Source organism: Diceros bicornis, chromosome 14 (assembly GCF_020826845.1).
Source record: "Diceros bicornis minor isolate mBicDic1 chromosome 14, mDicBic1.mat.cur, whole genome shotgun sequence".
In the NCBI taxonomy this organism is placed as follows: domain Eukaryota; kingdom Metazoa; phylum Chordata; class Mammalia; order Perissodactyla; family Rhinocerotidae; genus Diceros; species Diceros bicornis.
The window spans coordinates 55,682,201-55,701,577 of NC_080753.1; the positions used below are offsets into that span (position 1 = coordinate 55,682,201).

Genomic DNA, 19,377 nt, shown 5'->3' on the forward strand with positions numbered 1-19,377 from the left:
TAAGCACAAGACAAGTAGGATCTCATAATCTTCCCACTTTATACCCAGGAAAACTGAAGTCACAAGTATTAACTAATGTGTCCAACTGAGTAAGGAGTAAAGACAAGATTTGACTGCAAATCCAATTCCAAAGGACATACGTTAGTACCATATTACATTCTACACCTAAATACTAAAATTTAAGAAGTCAGTTTTCAGAAAGATAAGAGAAAATAGAGTATAAAGGAAGATGATTCATTAAGGAAGAGAAGTGCTATAAATCTTACGTTATTCTGAAGAAAAACGAAAGGAGGCAGCATCTAAAGGGAGAGACAGAGGCGAGTCAAGTGGCAAGCCAAATGGTTAGGTCTTTGATCCTATCTCATTCAAACTTATCAATATCTTGAATAAAACTCTAAAAGGCCAGCCTACCGTACTTTCAAATAAGAGCCTGAGAGAAAGCTAAGAAGAGAGATGGCAGAATCAGAAGTCAAAGGGCAGGTTGAAGGAAAATATAAATTGTAATTCAGTGCAATTTTAGTTGGTATAAATAGAATGGTAGAACCTAAAAAGCAAGGAAATTAACAGCCAGATGCTCTAACTAGACGATGCCAAGAATAATGGGTTCGGTAGTGAGGACCACATTTTAAAAGGAATATTATCAAATTCAAGTGCAAAGATGATGCCTAAGACATCTCAATACCATGTCACTTGAGTTTCTATCTCTAACCCAAATCTTTCCCCTAAGCTCCCAACCATGGTTAGCATATAACCTAGCACCTACATTGAACACTTACAAATCTTCTTCCTAAAACCTGAACTTTCTTGTGTTACCCAATTATCCAGTTAGCCAAGCCAACAACCTTAGGGGTTTTCATAGTCTCTACCTCCTTGTCTACTTCATAATATCCACTCAGTCCTCCAGCAAATATATCCTTCCTCCAGAACCTCTCTTGAACAGAGTCACCATTATCTCCTGCCTGGATAACTCCTACAGTCATTAATCAGCCTTCCTGTCTTTTTTTCCTCCATCCAACCCCTCCAATTTATTGCCTGTATTAGGGATTTTAAAGTACAGTTTTTCTAAACTAAAAGTCATGACCCATTAATAAAATGAGTTTAGTAACTGTTAATGGAGTAAATTAGACCTTACATTAGAATTTTTTTTTAATTATTGTACATAGTAAAGTATTTTTGTGTGAAATTTTTGTTCCAAATACATATATATTTAGGTGTGTGTCTGAGAATGTGCACTGAATCACAATTTAAATGTATTTCTGACTGTGAGTCTCATTCAAACAATTTGAGAAGCATTAGTTCTCCTTGATGAGAAAGCTTAATAAATTGCAACTACTCTGGTCCACTTAAGAAGGATTAAAAGCAAGCCTCAAAAGGAACAAACTGTTTTAAAATAACTAAGCCATATCCCAGAAAAAAAGTTCATGTATAATTACTGGAATACAAAAATATTCAACAAGGTAAAAATTCACAAACTATGGCATCAATAAAAAATTAGCAGACGTGAATAAGCATATAACCCATAATGAGGAGCAAAATCAATCAATTGAAACCAACCTAAAAATGGCACAGGTGCTATAACTAGCAGACAAGGACATTAAAACAGTTATTATAACTAAATCCCATAAAGTCAAGAAGGTTGAGGAAAGCTTGATCATGTTAAGAAGAGGCATTAAATATGGACAAAACTCAAAAGAACTTCTAGAAATGAAAAATACAATGTCTAAATCACAAGTACAGTGGATGAGATGAAGAATAATTAGATGCTGTTGAAAAAAAGACTAGTAAACTTGAAGACACAGCAACAGGAACTATCTAAAATAAAACACATAGCAAAAACAAAATCACAAAAATATGAACAAATCATCAGTGAGCCGAGTGACTTCAAATGGCCTAATATATGTATAATTGGAGACCCTTAAGGAGAGGAAAAAGCGAGTAAGACTAAAAGTTTTGAAGAAATAATGTCTGAAATTTTTCTACATTTGATAAAGTCTATAAACCAACATATCTAAGAAGCTCAACAACTCCTAAGCATAAGAAACATTAAAAAAACTACACCAAGGCACATCATGATCAAATTACTTAAAATTATTTATTAAGAGAAAATTTGAAAAGCACTCTAAGGAAAAAAAAAGACACATTACAGGCATATCTTGTTCTATTGTGCTTCGCTTTATTGCACTTTGCAGATATTGCAGATATTGCATTTTTTACAAGACCCTCTACCAGCAAAAACATTACAACTCACTGAAGGCTTAGATGGTTAGCATTTTTTAGCAATAAAGTATTTTTTAATTAAGGTATGTACATTGTTTTTTCAGACAAATACTATTGCACACTTAATAGACTACAGTATAGTGTAAACAAAACCTTTATGTGCACTGGGAAACCAAAAAACTCGTGTTACTTGCTTTATTGTGATATCTGTTTTATTGCAGTGGTCTGGAACCCAACCTACAATATCCCTGAGATATGCCTATATATATATATAAAAGAACAAAGATAAGAATGACAACAGACTTCTCATCAAAAATGGTCAAATGAAAAGCCAATGGAGTAACATCTTTAAAGTACTGAAAGAAAAAAAACTATTAGCCTAGAATTCTACACTCAGTGAAAATATCTTTCAAAAATAAAGTGGAACTGGGGCTGGCCCAGGTTAAGCTTGCACACTCCGCTTCGGGGGCCTGGAGTTCGCAGGTTCAGATCCCGGGTGTGGACCTATGCACTGTTTATTAAGCCATGTCATGGCAGGTATCCCACATATAAAATAGAAGGAGATGGGCAGCACTGTTAGCTCAGGGCCAATCTTCCTCAGGAAAAAGAGGAAGATTGGCAATGGATGTTAGCTCAGGGCTGATATGCCTCATAAAAATAAATAAATAAACAAACAAAGTTGAAATAGATTTTATCAGACATATGAAAGTTGAAAGAAATTAATCACCAACAAATCTACACAAGAAGAAATATGGAAGTCCTTCAAGCAAAGGAAAATGATACCAGATAGAAATTTCTATCTACATAAAGGAATGAAGAGCAGTGGAAATAGTAAATATGTGGTAAAATATAAAGTAATTTTTTTTATTTTAAAAATGTCTTTAGGTGCCAGCCCCATGGCCTAGTGATTAATTTTGGCACAGTCCACTTCAGTGGCCTGGGTTCAGTTCCCGGGAGCAGACCTAGACCACTCATCAGCCATGCTGTGGTGGTGACTCACATACAAAATAGAGGAAGACTGGCACAGACGTTAGCTCAGGGCAAACCTTCCTCAAGCAAAAACAGGAAGACTGGCAATGGATGTTAGCTCAGGGAGATCCTCAGCAAAAAAAAAAAAAAAAAATCTTTAAATTTTAATAGATTATTTACAACAAAGCTAATAAAATGAAGGGTTTATAACATATGTAGAAGTAAACTGTATGACAAAAGTAGCACACAACTGGGAGGGGGAAATGGAAGCATAGTGTTGTAAGGACATACATGTGAAGTGGTGTAATGTTACCTGAAGATTAAGAATGGTAAGTTAAAGACGTATATATAAACCGCAGAGTAACCACTAAAAAGACAAACAAACAAAAAAAGAGTTATACCCAATAGATTGACAAAGGAGATAAAATGGAACCATAAAAAAATAATTTATCCAAAATAAGTCAGAAAAAAGGAAAAGTGGAACAAAAAACAAACAGGACAAATAGAAAAAAATAGCAAGGTAATATAATAGATATAAGTGCAACCATATCAACAATCATATTAAATATAAATGGTTTAAATATCCCAATTTTAACCAATTTTAACCTGTCCTAAAGGACAGAGATTGTCATATTGAGTTAGAAAGCAAAACAAAACTATATGCTGCCTATAATAAACCAACTTTAAATATATAGACCCAAAGAGGTTAAAAGTAAAAGGATGGAAAAAGATATGCCATAGTTACATTAACAAAAAGAAAGCTCGAGTAGCTATATTAATATCATACAAAGTAGGTTTCAGAACAAAGACTATTGCCAAAGGTAAAGAAGGACATTTCCTAATGATAAAGTGTCAATCCGTCAAGAAAATATAACAATCCTAAATGGTTATACAACCAATAAGAGAGTTTTAAATACATGTAGCAATAACCAAAGAACTAAAAGAGAAATAGATAAGTCCATAAAAATTATAATCAGATATTTCAACACCCCTCTCTTAATAATTAATAGAAGAAAAAAACTGACAGAATAAGTAAACAAAAAAATTAGGAAGGATATAGAAGACTTGAACAACACTCTCAACTATCTTGACATATTCACATTGATATAACACTCCACTCGACAATAGAAGAATACACATTCTTGCAAGGGCATAGGGAAATTTACCAAGACAGACATATTCTGGACCATAAAACATTTTAAATAAATTTGAATGAATTAAAATTATGTAAAGTAGGTTTCCTAACCATAACGGAATTAATAATCAATCAAAAAAGTATCTCCAGAAAATCCCCAAATATTTGGAAACTAAATAACATACTTCTAAATAACCCATGGGTCAAGAAGAAATCAAAATAAAATGAAAGTGCATTCTGAAATGAAGGAAAATAACAACACATCAAAATTTTGGGGATACAACAAAAGCAATTCTTATAATATTTTTAGAACTGAAACTTTATATTAGAAAAGAAAAATGGTTGCAAATCAATGATCTCAGCTTCGACCTTAAGCAATTAGAAAGCTAGAAGGAGCACATTAAACCCAAGTAAGCAGAAAAATAGAAATAAAGCTCAGAGCATAAATCAAAGAAGTAAAAAACAGAAAACTAAAGGAAAAAAATCAATAAAACCAAAAACTGGTTCTTTGACAAGAACAAATCTGACACACCTCTAGCCAGACTGTTCAGGAAAGGAAGACACAAATTACTAATATTGGGAATGACAGTGGAGAATCACTAAAGACACTCTCATGATATAGATGTAAAACTTCATAACATAAGTTTAGCAAATTGAATCTAATAATATATGAGAAAGATAATACAACACAATCAAGTTGAGTTTATCCCAGGAAAGCAAAGTTGTTTTAATATTCAAAAATCAATCAATGTAATTCAACATATTAACTAAAAAAGAAAAATCATATGATGATCTCAACAGATGAAGAATGAGCACGACAAAAATGCAACATCCATTTCAGATAAAAACTCTCAGAAAACTTAGAATAGAAGAGAACTCTTTCAATCTGATTAAGGGCACCTAGATAAATCCTACTGCTAATAGTATATTCAGTGGTGAAAGATTGAATGTTTTCCCTAAAAGGTGACGGAAAAGGCAAACATGTCTGCTCTCACCAGTTCTATTAAACACTAAACTGAAGGTTTTAGCCAGAGTGATAAAGTGAGAAAAGGGAATCAAGTCACCCATATCTGAAAGAAAGAAGTAAACTGTCTGTATTTGTAGATGAAATTACTTTCTACATAGAAAATCGCATGGAACCTACCAAAAAAAAAAAATTAAGTGAGTTTAGCAAGGCTGCAGGATATAAGAACAATATACAAAAATAAACTGCATTTCTATAGAACAACCAGAAATTGAAACTTCTAAAAATTGTTCATGATTGCAAAGAATATGAAATACTTAGGGATAAATGTAACAACATATGTGTAAGATTTACACATTGAAAACTATAAAACATTACTGAGAGGAATTAAAGAATCCATGAATAAATAGAGATACACCATGTGTACGAGACAAAGAAACAACATTACAATGTCACTTCTTCCCAGATTGATCTATAAATTCAATGCAATTCCAGTCAAAATCCCAGCAGACATTTTTGTAAAGGTGATTCTAAAATGTGTATGGCAATGCAAAGGACCTGATATAGTCAAAACAACTTTTGCAAAAAAAAGTTGGAATACTAACACGACCTCATTTCAAAATGAGATACAATAGTTAATACAGTAAAGATACTGTAATTCAGATAGTATGTAAAGACAGACAAATAGATCAATGGAACAGAATATAGAGTCCAGAAACAAATCCACACCTATATGGTGAATTGATTTTTCAAAAAAGGTTCCAAGGAAATTCAATAGGGAAAAGAATAATTGTTTCAATAAATGGTCTAGGACTATTGGACAGCCATACAAAATAAAGGAAGGGAAGAAAGAAAGAAAGAGAAACAACCTTAACCCATATCTCATGCAATATCCAAAAGTTAATGTAAATGACAAATGACTCATAAGCTGAAATAAGATCTGAAACTATAATTATATTTATAGATGAATACATAGGAAAAAAATTATTGATCTTGTGTTTACTTAAGACTTCTTAAGTATGTCACAAAAAAGCATAAAGAGTAAAAGAAAAAGAAATCAATAAATTGGACTTTATAAAAATGAAAATCTTTTACTCTTTAAAAGACACTGTTATAAAAATAAAAAGGTAAGTCACAGACAGGAAGAAAATATATGCAAAACATATCTGATAAAAGACTTGTATGTAGAAAAAATAAAAAACACTTATAACTCAATAACAAGAAAAATAACCCAATTTTTTTAAAGTGGGTAAAAGATTTGAAGACACTTTACCCAAGATGATATATAGATGAAAAATAAACACATGAAAAGATGCTCAACACCATTAGTCATTAGGGAAATGCAAATTAAAAACACAATGAAATACCACTACACTTTCACTGGAATGGCTAAGATGAAAAAGACTGACATCACTAAGTATTGGCAAGAATGTCTATCCACTAGAACTCTCAGAGACTGCTGGTGGGAATATAAAATCTGCAACCACTTTGGAAAACATTAGGGCAGTTTTTTAAAAAGTTAAACACACACCAACTATGATCCAGCCATTCTATTCCCATGTATTAACCCAAAAGAAAAGAAAACACATGTCCATACAAAGATTTATACATGAATCCTAAGGGCTTTACTTGTAACAACAAAAAACTAGAAACTCCTCAAATGTCCATCAACAGGTGAATGGATAAACAAATTGTGGTATGTCCATACAATGGAATACCACTCAGCAATATAAAAGAATGAACTGTTGTTATACACAAAATGGATGAACCTCAAAATAAGTACACTGAGTGAAAGAAGCTAGAAAAAAGAAGAGTGCATACTGTTTGATTCCATTTATATACGATTTTTAAAACTACAAACTCATCTATAGTGGCAGAAAGCAGATCAGTGATTTCCAGGGGTGAGGGTGGGAATGAAGAAGGCAGGAGGGAGAGATTTCAAAGGGGCAGGAGAAAATTCTTGAAGATGATAGATGTGGTCTTTATCTTGATTGTGGTGATAATTCCTGGGTGTAGACATATGTCAAAACTCATCAAATTTACACTTTAAATATGTACAGTTGATTTTATTTCAAGTAGATCTCAATAAAGCTATAAAAAAAGCTATGACCCATTCTTCAGAGGCCTACATAGAAAAGTGGCAAATAAATTAATGCCAAGTGACATATGTTTTCTGGCTGGGAATATTTAGTGTTTTGCTGCAGAAAAATACATTGCCAAACGTAACACTGGGGGTATAATGGTAAAGACCCATAGGTCAGAACATTCCAGTCCTGCTCAAATTATTCTACAGAAAACTACACAATGCTCTCTCCTTCTGTGGGGCATGGCCAGAGGCAGGAAAGGGGGAAAACCTAGACAGTCAAATGGTACATTAACAATCACATTAACAGCAATCTACATGGTTTATTAGTTTGGAAAAATCACTTACCTAGATTTGTCATTTAATTCAGAAACCTGAATTTTTACTGATGGTTCTTGTAAATCTGAAGAATTCTCAAGTTTTGAAGTAACTTTCCACCATGAAAATTACAAACAAAAATTGTTAGGCATCTCAAGTAAACATTTAAATATACCACTCAATTGTACTTATGACAGATAAAAAAAAAAATCTGACCTTTCTGTGTATCGTCCAGTTTTGATTTTTCAGGTGAACGATCAGTTGTATTTGTTTGCTGCAAAAAAATAAATACATATTAAATTATGGTGCCTTTGAAATTCTTTTGGAGCCCCTTTACACCTTCAAAGAAAAGCATTTCCATTGAATACTAAGATACCAGGCTCTTCGTTCTTAGACTTGGCTCCAAATGACTATTGGCTATTGCAAAAAATTGATATCCACCCTCAGGAGATTTGCCACTCCCAAAGACAATCAGAGTATCTCAAAGTCACTAAAAGAAACATCAAAGGAAGACTTATAGGGGCCAGCCTGGTCGCGTAGTGGTTAAGTTCATGCGCTCTACTTCAGTGGCTCGGAGTTCACGAGTTCAAATCCCCAGCACAGACCCACACACCACTCATCAAGCCATGTTGTGGCAGCATCCTACATATAAAATAGAGGAAGACTGGCACAGATGTTAGCTCAGGGCCAATTTTCCTCACCAAAAAAACAAAAAGGAAGACTTACAAAAATGTTTTCCAAAGCATCAGAATTGTTGGGATAAACATACAACTTCCCAAGGAGACAATCTGGTAGACACTGTTCAGGATCTTGTTCTAAGCTCCCCATACTCACGGCAGGCTCAGACTGGTTAAAGGGAAGAGTTATTAGGCAACGGTCATCTCCAGCACTTGTTAACTCTGCCAGCTCGGGGGATTCTTCTGCTTGGTCTACAGACATTAAGAAAATAGTATTAAAAACAACCCATGCACAACACTGGTCACACCCTCCAACTGCTCTTCATGGGATGCATACTGCTGGTACACTGCCATCTTCTGGTAAGAGCTGGTAATTAGGTCCTGCCTCAAATCTTATATTGAAAATCTATGGGCACCCGGGAAAACAGCCTTGGGGTGGAACTCATAAGAGACATACAATCTGTGCAGGGCCAGCTTTGTGGGTACACAGGCCCCTCCACAACCTCACCTCTTGCCTCCCACCACCCATCATTTTTTCTCCTCTGTGATTTCCAGTTGACTCCAAGAAAGACTGTTTCAGTAGGGAAAACAATTCAAGGCTTAATTAGCAGCTTTTCTTTCTCCAAAAGTACAATAACACATTAGTGACTCTCATTGACCATAGGTGTTCAGTGATCTCTCCCAAGTAAGGTTTTATCATTGCTTCTATATGGAATTCAGAGTAAAAAATTTTATTTTCAAATATACCTGTCTCTCTTTTGTGGCTGGTGGGAAACTCAGTGTCTTCTTTCTCAAATTTACCAAAAAGTTCTGAGAATTTTGTCTGATCAGGCAACACCTGAAAATGCAAGTCAAAAGCCACCTGACTTGTAAAAGCAATAATCTTGAAAAAGTTTTAATATTAACAGACCTAAAGAGAGAAATAGACAGCAATACAATAACAGTAGGGGAATTTAATACCCCACTTACATCAATGGATAGATCACTCAGACAGAAAATCAATAAGGAAACATCAGCCTTAAATGACACATTAGACCAGAGGATCTTAACAGATGTATACAGAACATTCCACTGAAAAGCAACAAAATACACATTCTTCTCATGTGCACATGGAACATTATCCAGGATGGATCATATGTTCAGCTACAACACAAGTCTTAATAAATTTAAGAAGACTGAAATTCTATAAAGCATATTTTCCAAGCACAATGGTATGAAACTAGAAATCAATTACAAGAAGCAAAGTGGAAAATTCACAAATATGTGGAGATTAGATAACATGCTTCTGAAAAACCAGTGGGTCAAAGACAAAATCAAAAGAGAAATTAAAAAAATGTCTTTTGACAAATGAAAATGGAAATACAACATACCAAAACTTATGAGACACAGCAAAAGCAGGTCTAAGAGGGAAGTTCATATTGATAAATGCTTACACTAAGAAACAAGAAAGATCTCAAATAAACAACCTAATTTTACACCTCAAGGAACTAAAAAAATAACAAATGAAGTCAAAGCTAGTAGACAGAAGGAAATAAAAATCAAAGTAGAAATAAATGAAATAGAGACTAAAAAGACAATAGGAAAGATCAATGAAACTAAGAGCTTGTTCTACAGAAAGAACAAAATTGATAAACCTTTAGCTAGACTCACCAAGAAAAAAAGAGAGAAGGCTCAAATAAATAAAATCAGAAATGAAGAGGATACAACACAACTGATACCACAGAAATACAAAGGACCATAAGAAACTACTACAAACAATTATATACCAAATATTTGACTACCTAGAAAAAATGAATAAATTCCTAGAAACATGCAACCTACCAAGACCGAATCATGAGAAATAAAAAATCTGAACAGACTGATTATTAGTAAGGAGACTGGATCAGTACAGGCATACTTCATTTTATTGCACTTTGCTGTATTGTGCTTCGCATACATTGCATTTTTTTTTTTTTTTTACAAGTTGAAGGTTTGTGGTGACTCTATCAGTGCCATTTTTCCAACAGCATTTGTTCACTTTGTGTCTATCACATCTTGGTAATTTTAGCAATATTTCAAACTTTTCCTTATTATTATATTTTTTATGGTGAACTGTGATCACTGATCTTTGATGTTACTATTGTAATTGTTTTGGGGCATCACAAACTGTGCCATGATCTGCATGGCAAACAGTAGATAACTGTTATGTGTGTTCTGACTGCTCCACTGACCACCATTCCACTGTCTCTCTCCCTCTCCTTAGGCCTCCCTATTCCCTGAGACACAACAATATTGAAATTAGGCCAATTTAATAACCCTACAATGGCCTCTAAGTGTTCAAGTGAAAGGAAGAATCACACATCTCTCACTTTAAATAAAAAGCTAAAAATGATTAAGCTTAGTGAGGAAGGCAGGTCAAAAGCCAAGATAGGCCAAAAGGTTGGCCTGTTATGCCAAACGCTTAGCCAAATTGTGAATGCAAAGGAAAAGTTCTCAAAAGAACCAAAAGTGCTACTCCAGTGAATACATTAATGATAATAAACTGAAACAGCCTTATTGCTGATATGGAGAAAGTTTTAGTAGTCTGGATAGAAGATCAAAACAGCCACAACATTTCTTTAAACCAAACCCTAATCCAGAGCAAGGTCCTAACTCTCTTCAATTCTATGAAGGCTGAGAGAGGTGAGGAAGCTGCAGAAGAAAAGTTTGAAGCTAGCAGAGGTTGATTTATGAGGTTTAAGGAAAGAAGTCGTCTCCATAACATAAAAGTGCAAGGTGAAGCAGCAAGTGCTGATGTAGAAGCTGCAGCGAGTTATCCAGAAGATCTAGCCAAGATAATTCATGAAGGTGGTACACTAAACAACAGATTTTCAATGTAGATGAAACAGTGTTATATTGGAAGAAATGCCATCCAGGACTTTCATAGCTAGAGAGGAGAAGTCAATGTCTGGCTTCAAAGCTTTAAAGGACAGGCTGACTCTCTTTTTACGGGCTAATGTAGCTGGGAACTTTAAGCTGAAGCCAACGCTCATTTGCCATTCTCAAAATCCTAGGGCCCTTAACAATCATGCTAAATTTACTCTGCTTGCACTCTATAAATGGAACAACAAAGCCTGGATGACAGTACATCAGTCTACAACACGGTTTACTGAATATTTTAAGAACACTGTTGAAACCTACTCCTTAGAAAAAAAGACTCCTTTCAAAATATTACTGCTCATTGACAATATACCTGGTCATCCAGGCACTCTGATGGAGATGTACAGTGAGATTAATGTTTTCATGACTGCTAACACAATACCCATTCTGCAGTCCATAGATCAAGGAGTAATTTCAACTTTCAAGTATTATTATTTAAGAAATATATTTCATAAGTCTAAAGCTGTCATAGTGATTCTTCTGATGGATCTGGGCAAAGTAAATTGAAAACCTTCTGGAAAAGATTCACAAGTCTAGATGCCATTAAGAACATTCATGATTGGGGCCGGCCTGGTGGCGTAGCAGTTAAGTTTGCACATTCCACTTTGGCGGCCCAGGGTTTGCAGGTTCGGATCCCAGGTGCAGACTGATGCACTGCTTGTCAAGCCATGCTTTGGCGGCGTCCCATATAAAGTAGAGGAAGTTGGGCAAAGACATTAGCTCAGGGCTAATCTTCCTCACACACACAAAAAAGAACATTCATGATTCATGGGAAGAGGTCAAAATATCAACAGTAACAGCAGTTTGAAGAAGTTGATTCCAACCTTCATGGATGACTTTGATGAGTTCAAGACTTCAATGGAGGAAGTAACTGCAGATGTGGTGGAAATAGCAGGAGAACTAGAATTAGAAGTGGAGCCTGAAGATGTGACTGAATTGCTGCAATCTCGTGATAAAACTTTAACCGATGAGGAGTTGCTTCTTATGGATGAGCAAAGAAAGTGGTTTCTTGAGATGGAAACTATTCCTGGTGAAGATGTTGTGAAGATTGTTGAAATGACAAGAAATGATTTAGAATATTTCATAAACTTAGTTGATAAAGCAACAGCAGGGTTTGAGAGGATTGACTCCAATTTTGAAAGAAGTTCTACTGTGGGTGATATGCTATCAAACAGCATCACACGCTACAGAGAAATCGTTTGTGAAAGGAAGAGTCAATCAATGTTGATTGTCATCTTATTTTAAGAAATTGCCACAGCCAGCCCAACCTTCAGCAACCACCACCCCATCAGTCAGCAGCCATCAACATCAAAGCAAGACCCTCCACCAGCAAAAAGATTACGACTCGCTGAAGGCTCAGATGGTGGTTAACATTTTTTAGAGATAAAGCATTTTTTACTTTAATGTATGTACATGTTTTTTAGACATAACTCTATTGCACACGTAACAGACTACGTTATAGTGTAAACATAACTTTTATATACACCGGGAAACCAAAAAATTCGTGTTACTTGCTTTATTGCGATATTCACTTTATTGCAGTGATCTGGAACTGAACACACAATATCTATAAGGTATGCCTGTGATCAAAAACCTCCAAAGAAACAAAAGTTCAGGACCAGACAGCTTCACTGGTAAATTCTACAAAACATTCAAAGAAGAATTAATACCAATCCTTCTCAAACTCTTCCAAAAAATAGAAGAGAAGGGAATACCACCAAACTCATTTTATGAAGCCAGCATTACCCCGATATCAAAACCAGACAAGGATGCCAGAAGAAAAGAAAATGACAAGCCAATATCCCTGATGAACACAGGAAAATCCTCAACAAAATATTAGCAAACTGAATTCAACAATACATTAAAGGGATCATACACCATGATCAAGTGGGATTTATCCCTGGGATGCAAAGATGCTTCAACAACTCCAAATCAATCAATGTGATACACCACATTAATAAAATGAAGAATAAAAATCATATTATTATCTCAATAGATGCAGAAAAAGAATTTGACAAAACCGAACACCTATTCATGACAAAAACTCTCAACAAAGTGGGTATAGGGGGAACATACACCTCAAAATAATAAAGGCCATTTATGACAAGCCCACAGCTATCATCATACTCACTGGTAAAAAATTAGAAGCTTTTCCTCTAAGATCAGGAACAAGACAAAGATGCCCACTCGCGCCACTTTATTCAACATATTATTTGAAGTCCTAGCCAGAGCAATTAGGCAAGAAAAAAGAAACAAATGGCATCACCAGAAAGGAAGAAATAAAACTGTTACCATTGGCTTGTACTTTTTGCATGACATGACATTATATAGAAAACCCTAAAGATTCCATTAAAAAAATGTTAGAATAAATGAATTTAGTAAAGTTGCAGGATACAAAATCAATATACAAAAATCTGTTGCATTGCTATACACTAATAACAAACTATCAGGAAGAGAAATTAAGAAAAAAATCCCATTACAATAGCATCAAAAAGAATAAAATACCAGGAATAAACTTAACCATGGAAGTGAAAGACCTATACACTGAACACTATAAGACATTTATGAAAGAAAATGAAGAAAACATAAATAAATGGAAAGATATTACATACTCAGAGATTGGAAGATTTAATATTGTTAAGATTTCTTACTACCCAAAGCAATCTACCAGATTCAATGCAATTCCAACCTTCTCCTGGAAAGACGCTTGCACCCTCAGCTGGCACCCTGATTTTTGTGGCTGCCACCCAGGGGACACCTCTAGATTGCCTGGCTCTGGTGGCCAGTGGGGCTTACATTCACAGGTCTCAAAGGACTGTAACCTATGGAGAAGAGTTCTTAACCTGCTACCACCCCCAGGGCACAGCACAAACAGCAGACTAAAACACGTCCCAGTCTTTCTGTGAAAGAGGCCTATTAGCTTATCTTCATAGCTGCTGCTGGAGAGGCAAGCTTCTAATTAAACACACATCTCAGGGCCAACTGTAAACCTCTCCAGAGACCTCAAAAGGGAGGCACTATCTTCAAGCTCTCCCTCTGCTGTGCTCCAGAGCACCAATATCTCCCAGAGGGCTTGTACTCGCATCTGGTATCCCATTTCTACACCTGGTGCCCAGCTTTTATGGCTGCCACTCAGGTGATCTCCCTTGATTGCTAGGTTCTCGTGGCCAGCATGGCTTGCCTTCCTGTGTCTTATAGGACTGTAACAACTGGAGAGCCAATTCCTTGCCAGCTACCACCCCTAGGGCACAGCACAAACAGCAGACTAAAACACATCCCAGTCTTTCTGTGAAAAAAGCCTATTTGCTTGTCCTGGAGCTTTGGCCCAAGGGGCAGGCTTCTGGTTGGGCATATGTCTAGAGGCTACTGGGGTGCTCTCTAGGGACAGAGGCCAGTGGATGCCACCTTTGCACTCTCCCTCTCCCTTGCTACAGCTTGTGGGTATCTCCCAGAATGGCGTTTGTATCATCACTTGGTGCCCCAATTTTTGTGGCTGCTGCCCAGGGCATACCTCTAGATCACCTGGCTCTGGCAGCCAGCAAGCCTTGCGCTTGCAGTCTCATAGGACTGTATATATTTGCATGCTTTAAAAGCTGCTTCCTGAGGGTCTGGCTTCCAATCAGCCTAAATTGAGGTGCTGAGATCCTCTCTTTTTGGACGCCAACAGGTCTTGGCACACCCTCAACTACTGGGAGCCACTTAAAATAAAAGAGGCTGCTTGGACAATCACAAAGGTTTGAGAGACAACCAAGAGCTAGGGCAGAGTTGAATGATAAGGTTCATATCCTCACAGGGCACAGGTTGTGAGAGGTGGCTATTTTAATCTAATGCATAGAAACCAACACAGAGAGTCAAGGAAAACGAAGAAACACAGGAATATGTTCCAAATGTAAGAACAAGATAAAACTTTGGAAAAAGGCCTTAACGAAAAGGAGATGTGATTTACCTGATAAAGAGTTCAAAATAATGATCATAAAGATGCTCACTGAATTTGGGAGAAGAATGTATGAACATAACGAGAACTTCAACAAAGAAAGAAAATAAAAGAAATTATCAAATAGAAGTCACAGAACTGAAGAACCCAATAACTGAACTGAAAAATACACTAGAGGGCCTCAAGAGCAGACTAGATGAAGCAGAAGAAAGGACTAGGGACAGGGCAGTGGAACTCACCCAATCAGAGCAGCAAAAACAAAAGAAGAACAAAAAATAGTGAGGATAGCTTAGGGGCAACATCAAGTGGACCAACATTCACATTATAAGGGGTCCCCAGGCAAGAGGGAGAGAAAGGGGCAGAAACTTTATTTGAAGAAATAATGTCTGAAAACTTCCCTAACCTGGGGAAGGAAATACACATCCAAAATCTAGGAATCCCAGAGAGTTCCAACAAAGATGAACCCAAGAAGACCCACACCAAGACACATTATAAGTAAAGTGTCAAAAGTTAAAGACAAAGAGAGAATCTTAAAAGCAGCAAAAGAAAAACTTGTTACATTCAAGGGAACCCCTATAAGACTATCAGTGGTTTTCTCAGCAGAAACTTTGCAGAAGGGTGTGGCACAATATATTCAAAGTGCTGAAAGAACACCAAGAATACTCTACCTAGCAAAGTTGTCAGTTCAGAATTGAAGGAGAGAGAGTTTTCCAGATAAGCAAAAGTTAAAGGAGTTCATCACTACTAGACCATCCTTACAAGAAATATTAAAGGGATTTCTTTAAGCAGAAACGAAGGGTGCTAATTAGCGCAGGAAACCATATGAAAGTATGAATCTCACTGGTAAAGGTAAAAATATAGTAAAATTCAGAATAATCTAATGTTGTAAAGGTAGTAGGTTAATCACTTATAAAGTTAGTGGGAGGGTTAAAAGACAAAAGTAGTAAAAATAACTATGACTACAATACTTTGTTAAGGAATACACAAGATAAAAAGATGTAAATGTGACATCAAAACCATGAAATGTGTGGTGGAATAAAAATGTAGAGCTTTAGGGTGAGATCAAATTGTTATCAACTTAAAACCGACTTAAGTATAAGTTGTTTTATGCAAGCCTCTTGGTAATCACAAAGCAAAAACCTATTGTAGATACAAAAAAGATAAAAGAGAAAGGACTCTAAGTATACCACTATGGAAAATCATCAAATCACACAGGAAGAGAACAAGAAAGAAACAGAGGAATTACAAAACAGCCAGAAAATAAATAACAAAATGGCAATAAGTGTATATCTATCAATAATTACTTTAAATGTAAATAGATTCAATTCTATAATCAAAAGACATAGAGTGGCTGAATAGACAAAAAACAAGATCCATCTATATGCTGCCTACAAGAGACTCACTTCACTTGTAAAGACACACACAGATTGAAAGTGAAGGGATGGAAAAGATATTCCACGCAAACGGAAACAGAAAGCTGGGGTAGCTATACTTTCATCAGACAAAATAGACTTTAAGACAAAGACTGCAATAAGAGACAAAGAAGGTCAGTATATAATGCTAAAGGGGTCAATCCAACAAGAGGATAGAAGATTTGTAAATATTTATACATCTAATGTAGGAGCACCTAAATATATCAAGTAAATACTAACAATCTAAAGGGAGAAGTAGACAGCAACACAATAGTAGGGATTTTACCGCACTTAATGAATGGACAGATCATACAGACAGAAAATCAATAAGGAAACATTGATCTTAAATGACATGTTAGACCAAATGGACTTAAGAGACATACACAGAACATTCCATTAAAAAGAACACACAGAATACACATTCTTCTTAAGCTCACACGGAACATTCTCCACGATAGGTCATATGTTAGGCCACAACGTAAGTCTTAATGAATGTAAGAAGACTGATATCATATCAAGTATCTTTTCCAACCGCAATGGGATAAAACTAGAAATCAATTACAAGAAGAAAAGTAGAAAATTCACAAATATGTGGAGACTCAACAATATGCTTCAGAACAACCAATAGGTCAAAGAAGAAATCAAAAGAAAAAATAAAAAAATACCTTGAGACAAACAAAAATGGAAATACAACATACCAACTTATGGGATGCAGCAAAAGCAGTTCTAAAAGGGAAGTTCATAGCAATAAATGCCTACATCAAAAAACAAAAAAGATCTCAAATAAACAACCTAACTTTTCACCACAAAAACTAGAAAAAGAAGAATAATGAAAAGTTAGTAGATGGAAGGAAATAACAAAGATCAGAGTGGAAGTAAATGACACAGAGACTAAAAAGACAATAGAAAAGATCAATTAAACTGATATCTTTCAAAAAGATAAAAAACATTGACAAATCTTTAGCTAGACCCACCAAGAAAAAAGGAGAGAGGACTCAAATAGATAAAATGAGAAATAAAATACCACATAATACACATAATATACCACATAATGCAAAGCATCAAAAGAGACTACTATGAACTATATGCCAACAAACTGGACAATGTAGAAGAAATGGATAAATTCCTAAAACAAACAAACTACCAAGACTGAATTAAGAGGAAACAGAAAATCACAGCAGAACAATTACTAGTAAGGAGATTGAATCAGTAATTAAAAACCTCCCAACAAATAAAAGTCAGCTTCAGTGATGAAGTCTACTAAACATTCAAAGAAGAATTGATATTAATATTTTGCAAACCCTTCCAAAGAACAGAAGAGAAGGGAACACTTCAAAACTCATTTTATGAGGCCAGCATTATCCTGATACCTAAACCAGACAAGGATGCCAGAAGAAAAGAAAATGACACGCCGATACCCGATGAACACAGATAAGAAAATCCTCCACAAAACATTAGCAAACTCAATTCAACAATACATTAAAAAGGTCATACACCATGATCAAGTGGGATTTATCCCTGAGATGCAAGGATACGTCAACTTCTGCAAATCAATCAATATGATACACCACATTAACAAAATGAAGAATAAAAATCATATGATATCTCAATAGATGCAGAAAAAGCATCTGACAATATTCAATATCCATTTTTGATAAAAATTCTCAACAAAGTAAGGATAGAGGGAACATACCTCAACATAATAAAGGCTATATATGACAAGCCCACAGCTAACACCACACTCAGTAATGAAAAACTGAAAGCCTTTCCTCTAAAATGAGGAACAAGACAAGGGTGCCCACTTTACCACTTTTAAACATATTATTGGAAGTTTTAGCCAGAGAAAATAGGCGAGGAAAAGAAATAAAAGTCATCATCAGCAAGGAAGAAATAAAACTGTTACTAGTTGCATGACATGATATTATATACAGAAAACCCTCAAGATTCCACCAAAAAACTGTTAGAACAAATAAACAAATTCAGTAAAGTTGCAGGATACAAAATCAACACACAAAAATCTGTCACATTTCTATATACTAATAACAAACTATCAAGAAGAGAAATTAAGAAAACAATCCCATTACAATAGCATCAAAAAGAATAAAATACCTAGGAGTAAATTTAACCAAGGAAGTGAGAGACCTGTATGCTGAAAACTATGAGACATTGATGAAAGAAATTGAAAAAGACACAAATAAATGGAAAGATACTCTGTGCTCATGGATTGGAAGAATTAATATTGTTAAGATGTCCATACTACTCAAAGCAATCTACGGATTCAATGCAATCCCTATCAAAATTCCAACAGCATTTTTCACAGAAATAGAATAAACAATCCTAAAATTTGTATGGAACCACAAAAGACCCCAAATAGCCAAACCAATCCTGAGGAAGAAGAACAAAGCTGGAGGCATCATGCTTTCTGATTTCAAACCATACTACAAAGCTATAGTAATCAAAATAGTATGGTATTGGCATTAAAAACAGACACACAGATCAATGGAAGAGAGACCCCAGAAATAAACCCATGCATATATGATCAATTAATTTACAACAAAGGAGCCAAGAATATAGAATTGGAATAAGACAATCTCTTTAATAAATGGTGTTGGGAAAACTGGACAATCATATGCAAAAGAATGAAACTGGACCACTATCTTACACCTTACACAAAAATCAATTCAAAATGGATTAGAGTTGAACGTAAGACCCGAAACCATAAAACTCCTAGAAGAAAACATAGGCAGTAAGCTCCTTGATATCAGTCTTG

At 35.3% G+C, this 19,377-nt stretch overlaps 1 protein-coding gene across 1 annotated transcript in view; it reads right to left on the minus strand.

The window, feature by feature from the left end:
• Positions 1–19,377, minus strand: part of SYCP2L (synaptonemal complex protein 2 like) — a 101,968-nt gene that overhangs the window by 55,218 nt on the left and 27,373 nt on the right. Inside the window, exons 16-19 of the mRNA XM_058553913.1 lie at positions 9,111–9,201; positions 8,521–8,615; positions 7,903–7,960; positions 7,717–7,798 (exon numbers count right to left, since the gene is read on the minus strand). Of these exons, the coding sequence (XP_058409896.1) occupies positions 7,717–7,798; positions 7,903–7,960; positions 8,521–8,615; positions 9,111–9,201 (326 nt within the window). The remainder of the gene's footprint in view (positions 1–7,716; positions 7,799–7,902; positions 7,961–8,520; positions 8,616–9,110; positions 9,202–19,377) is intronic.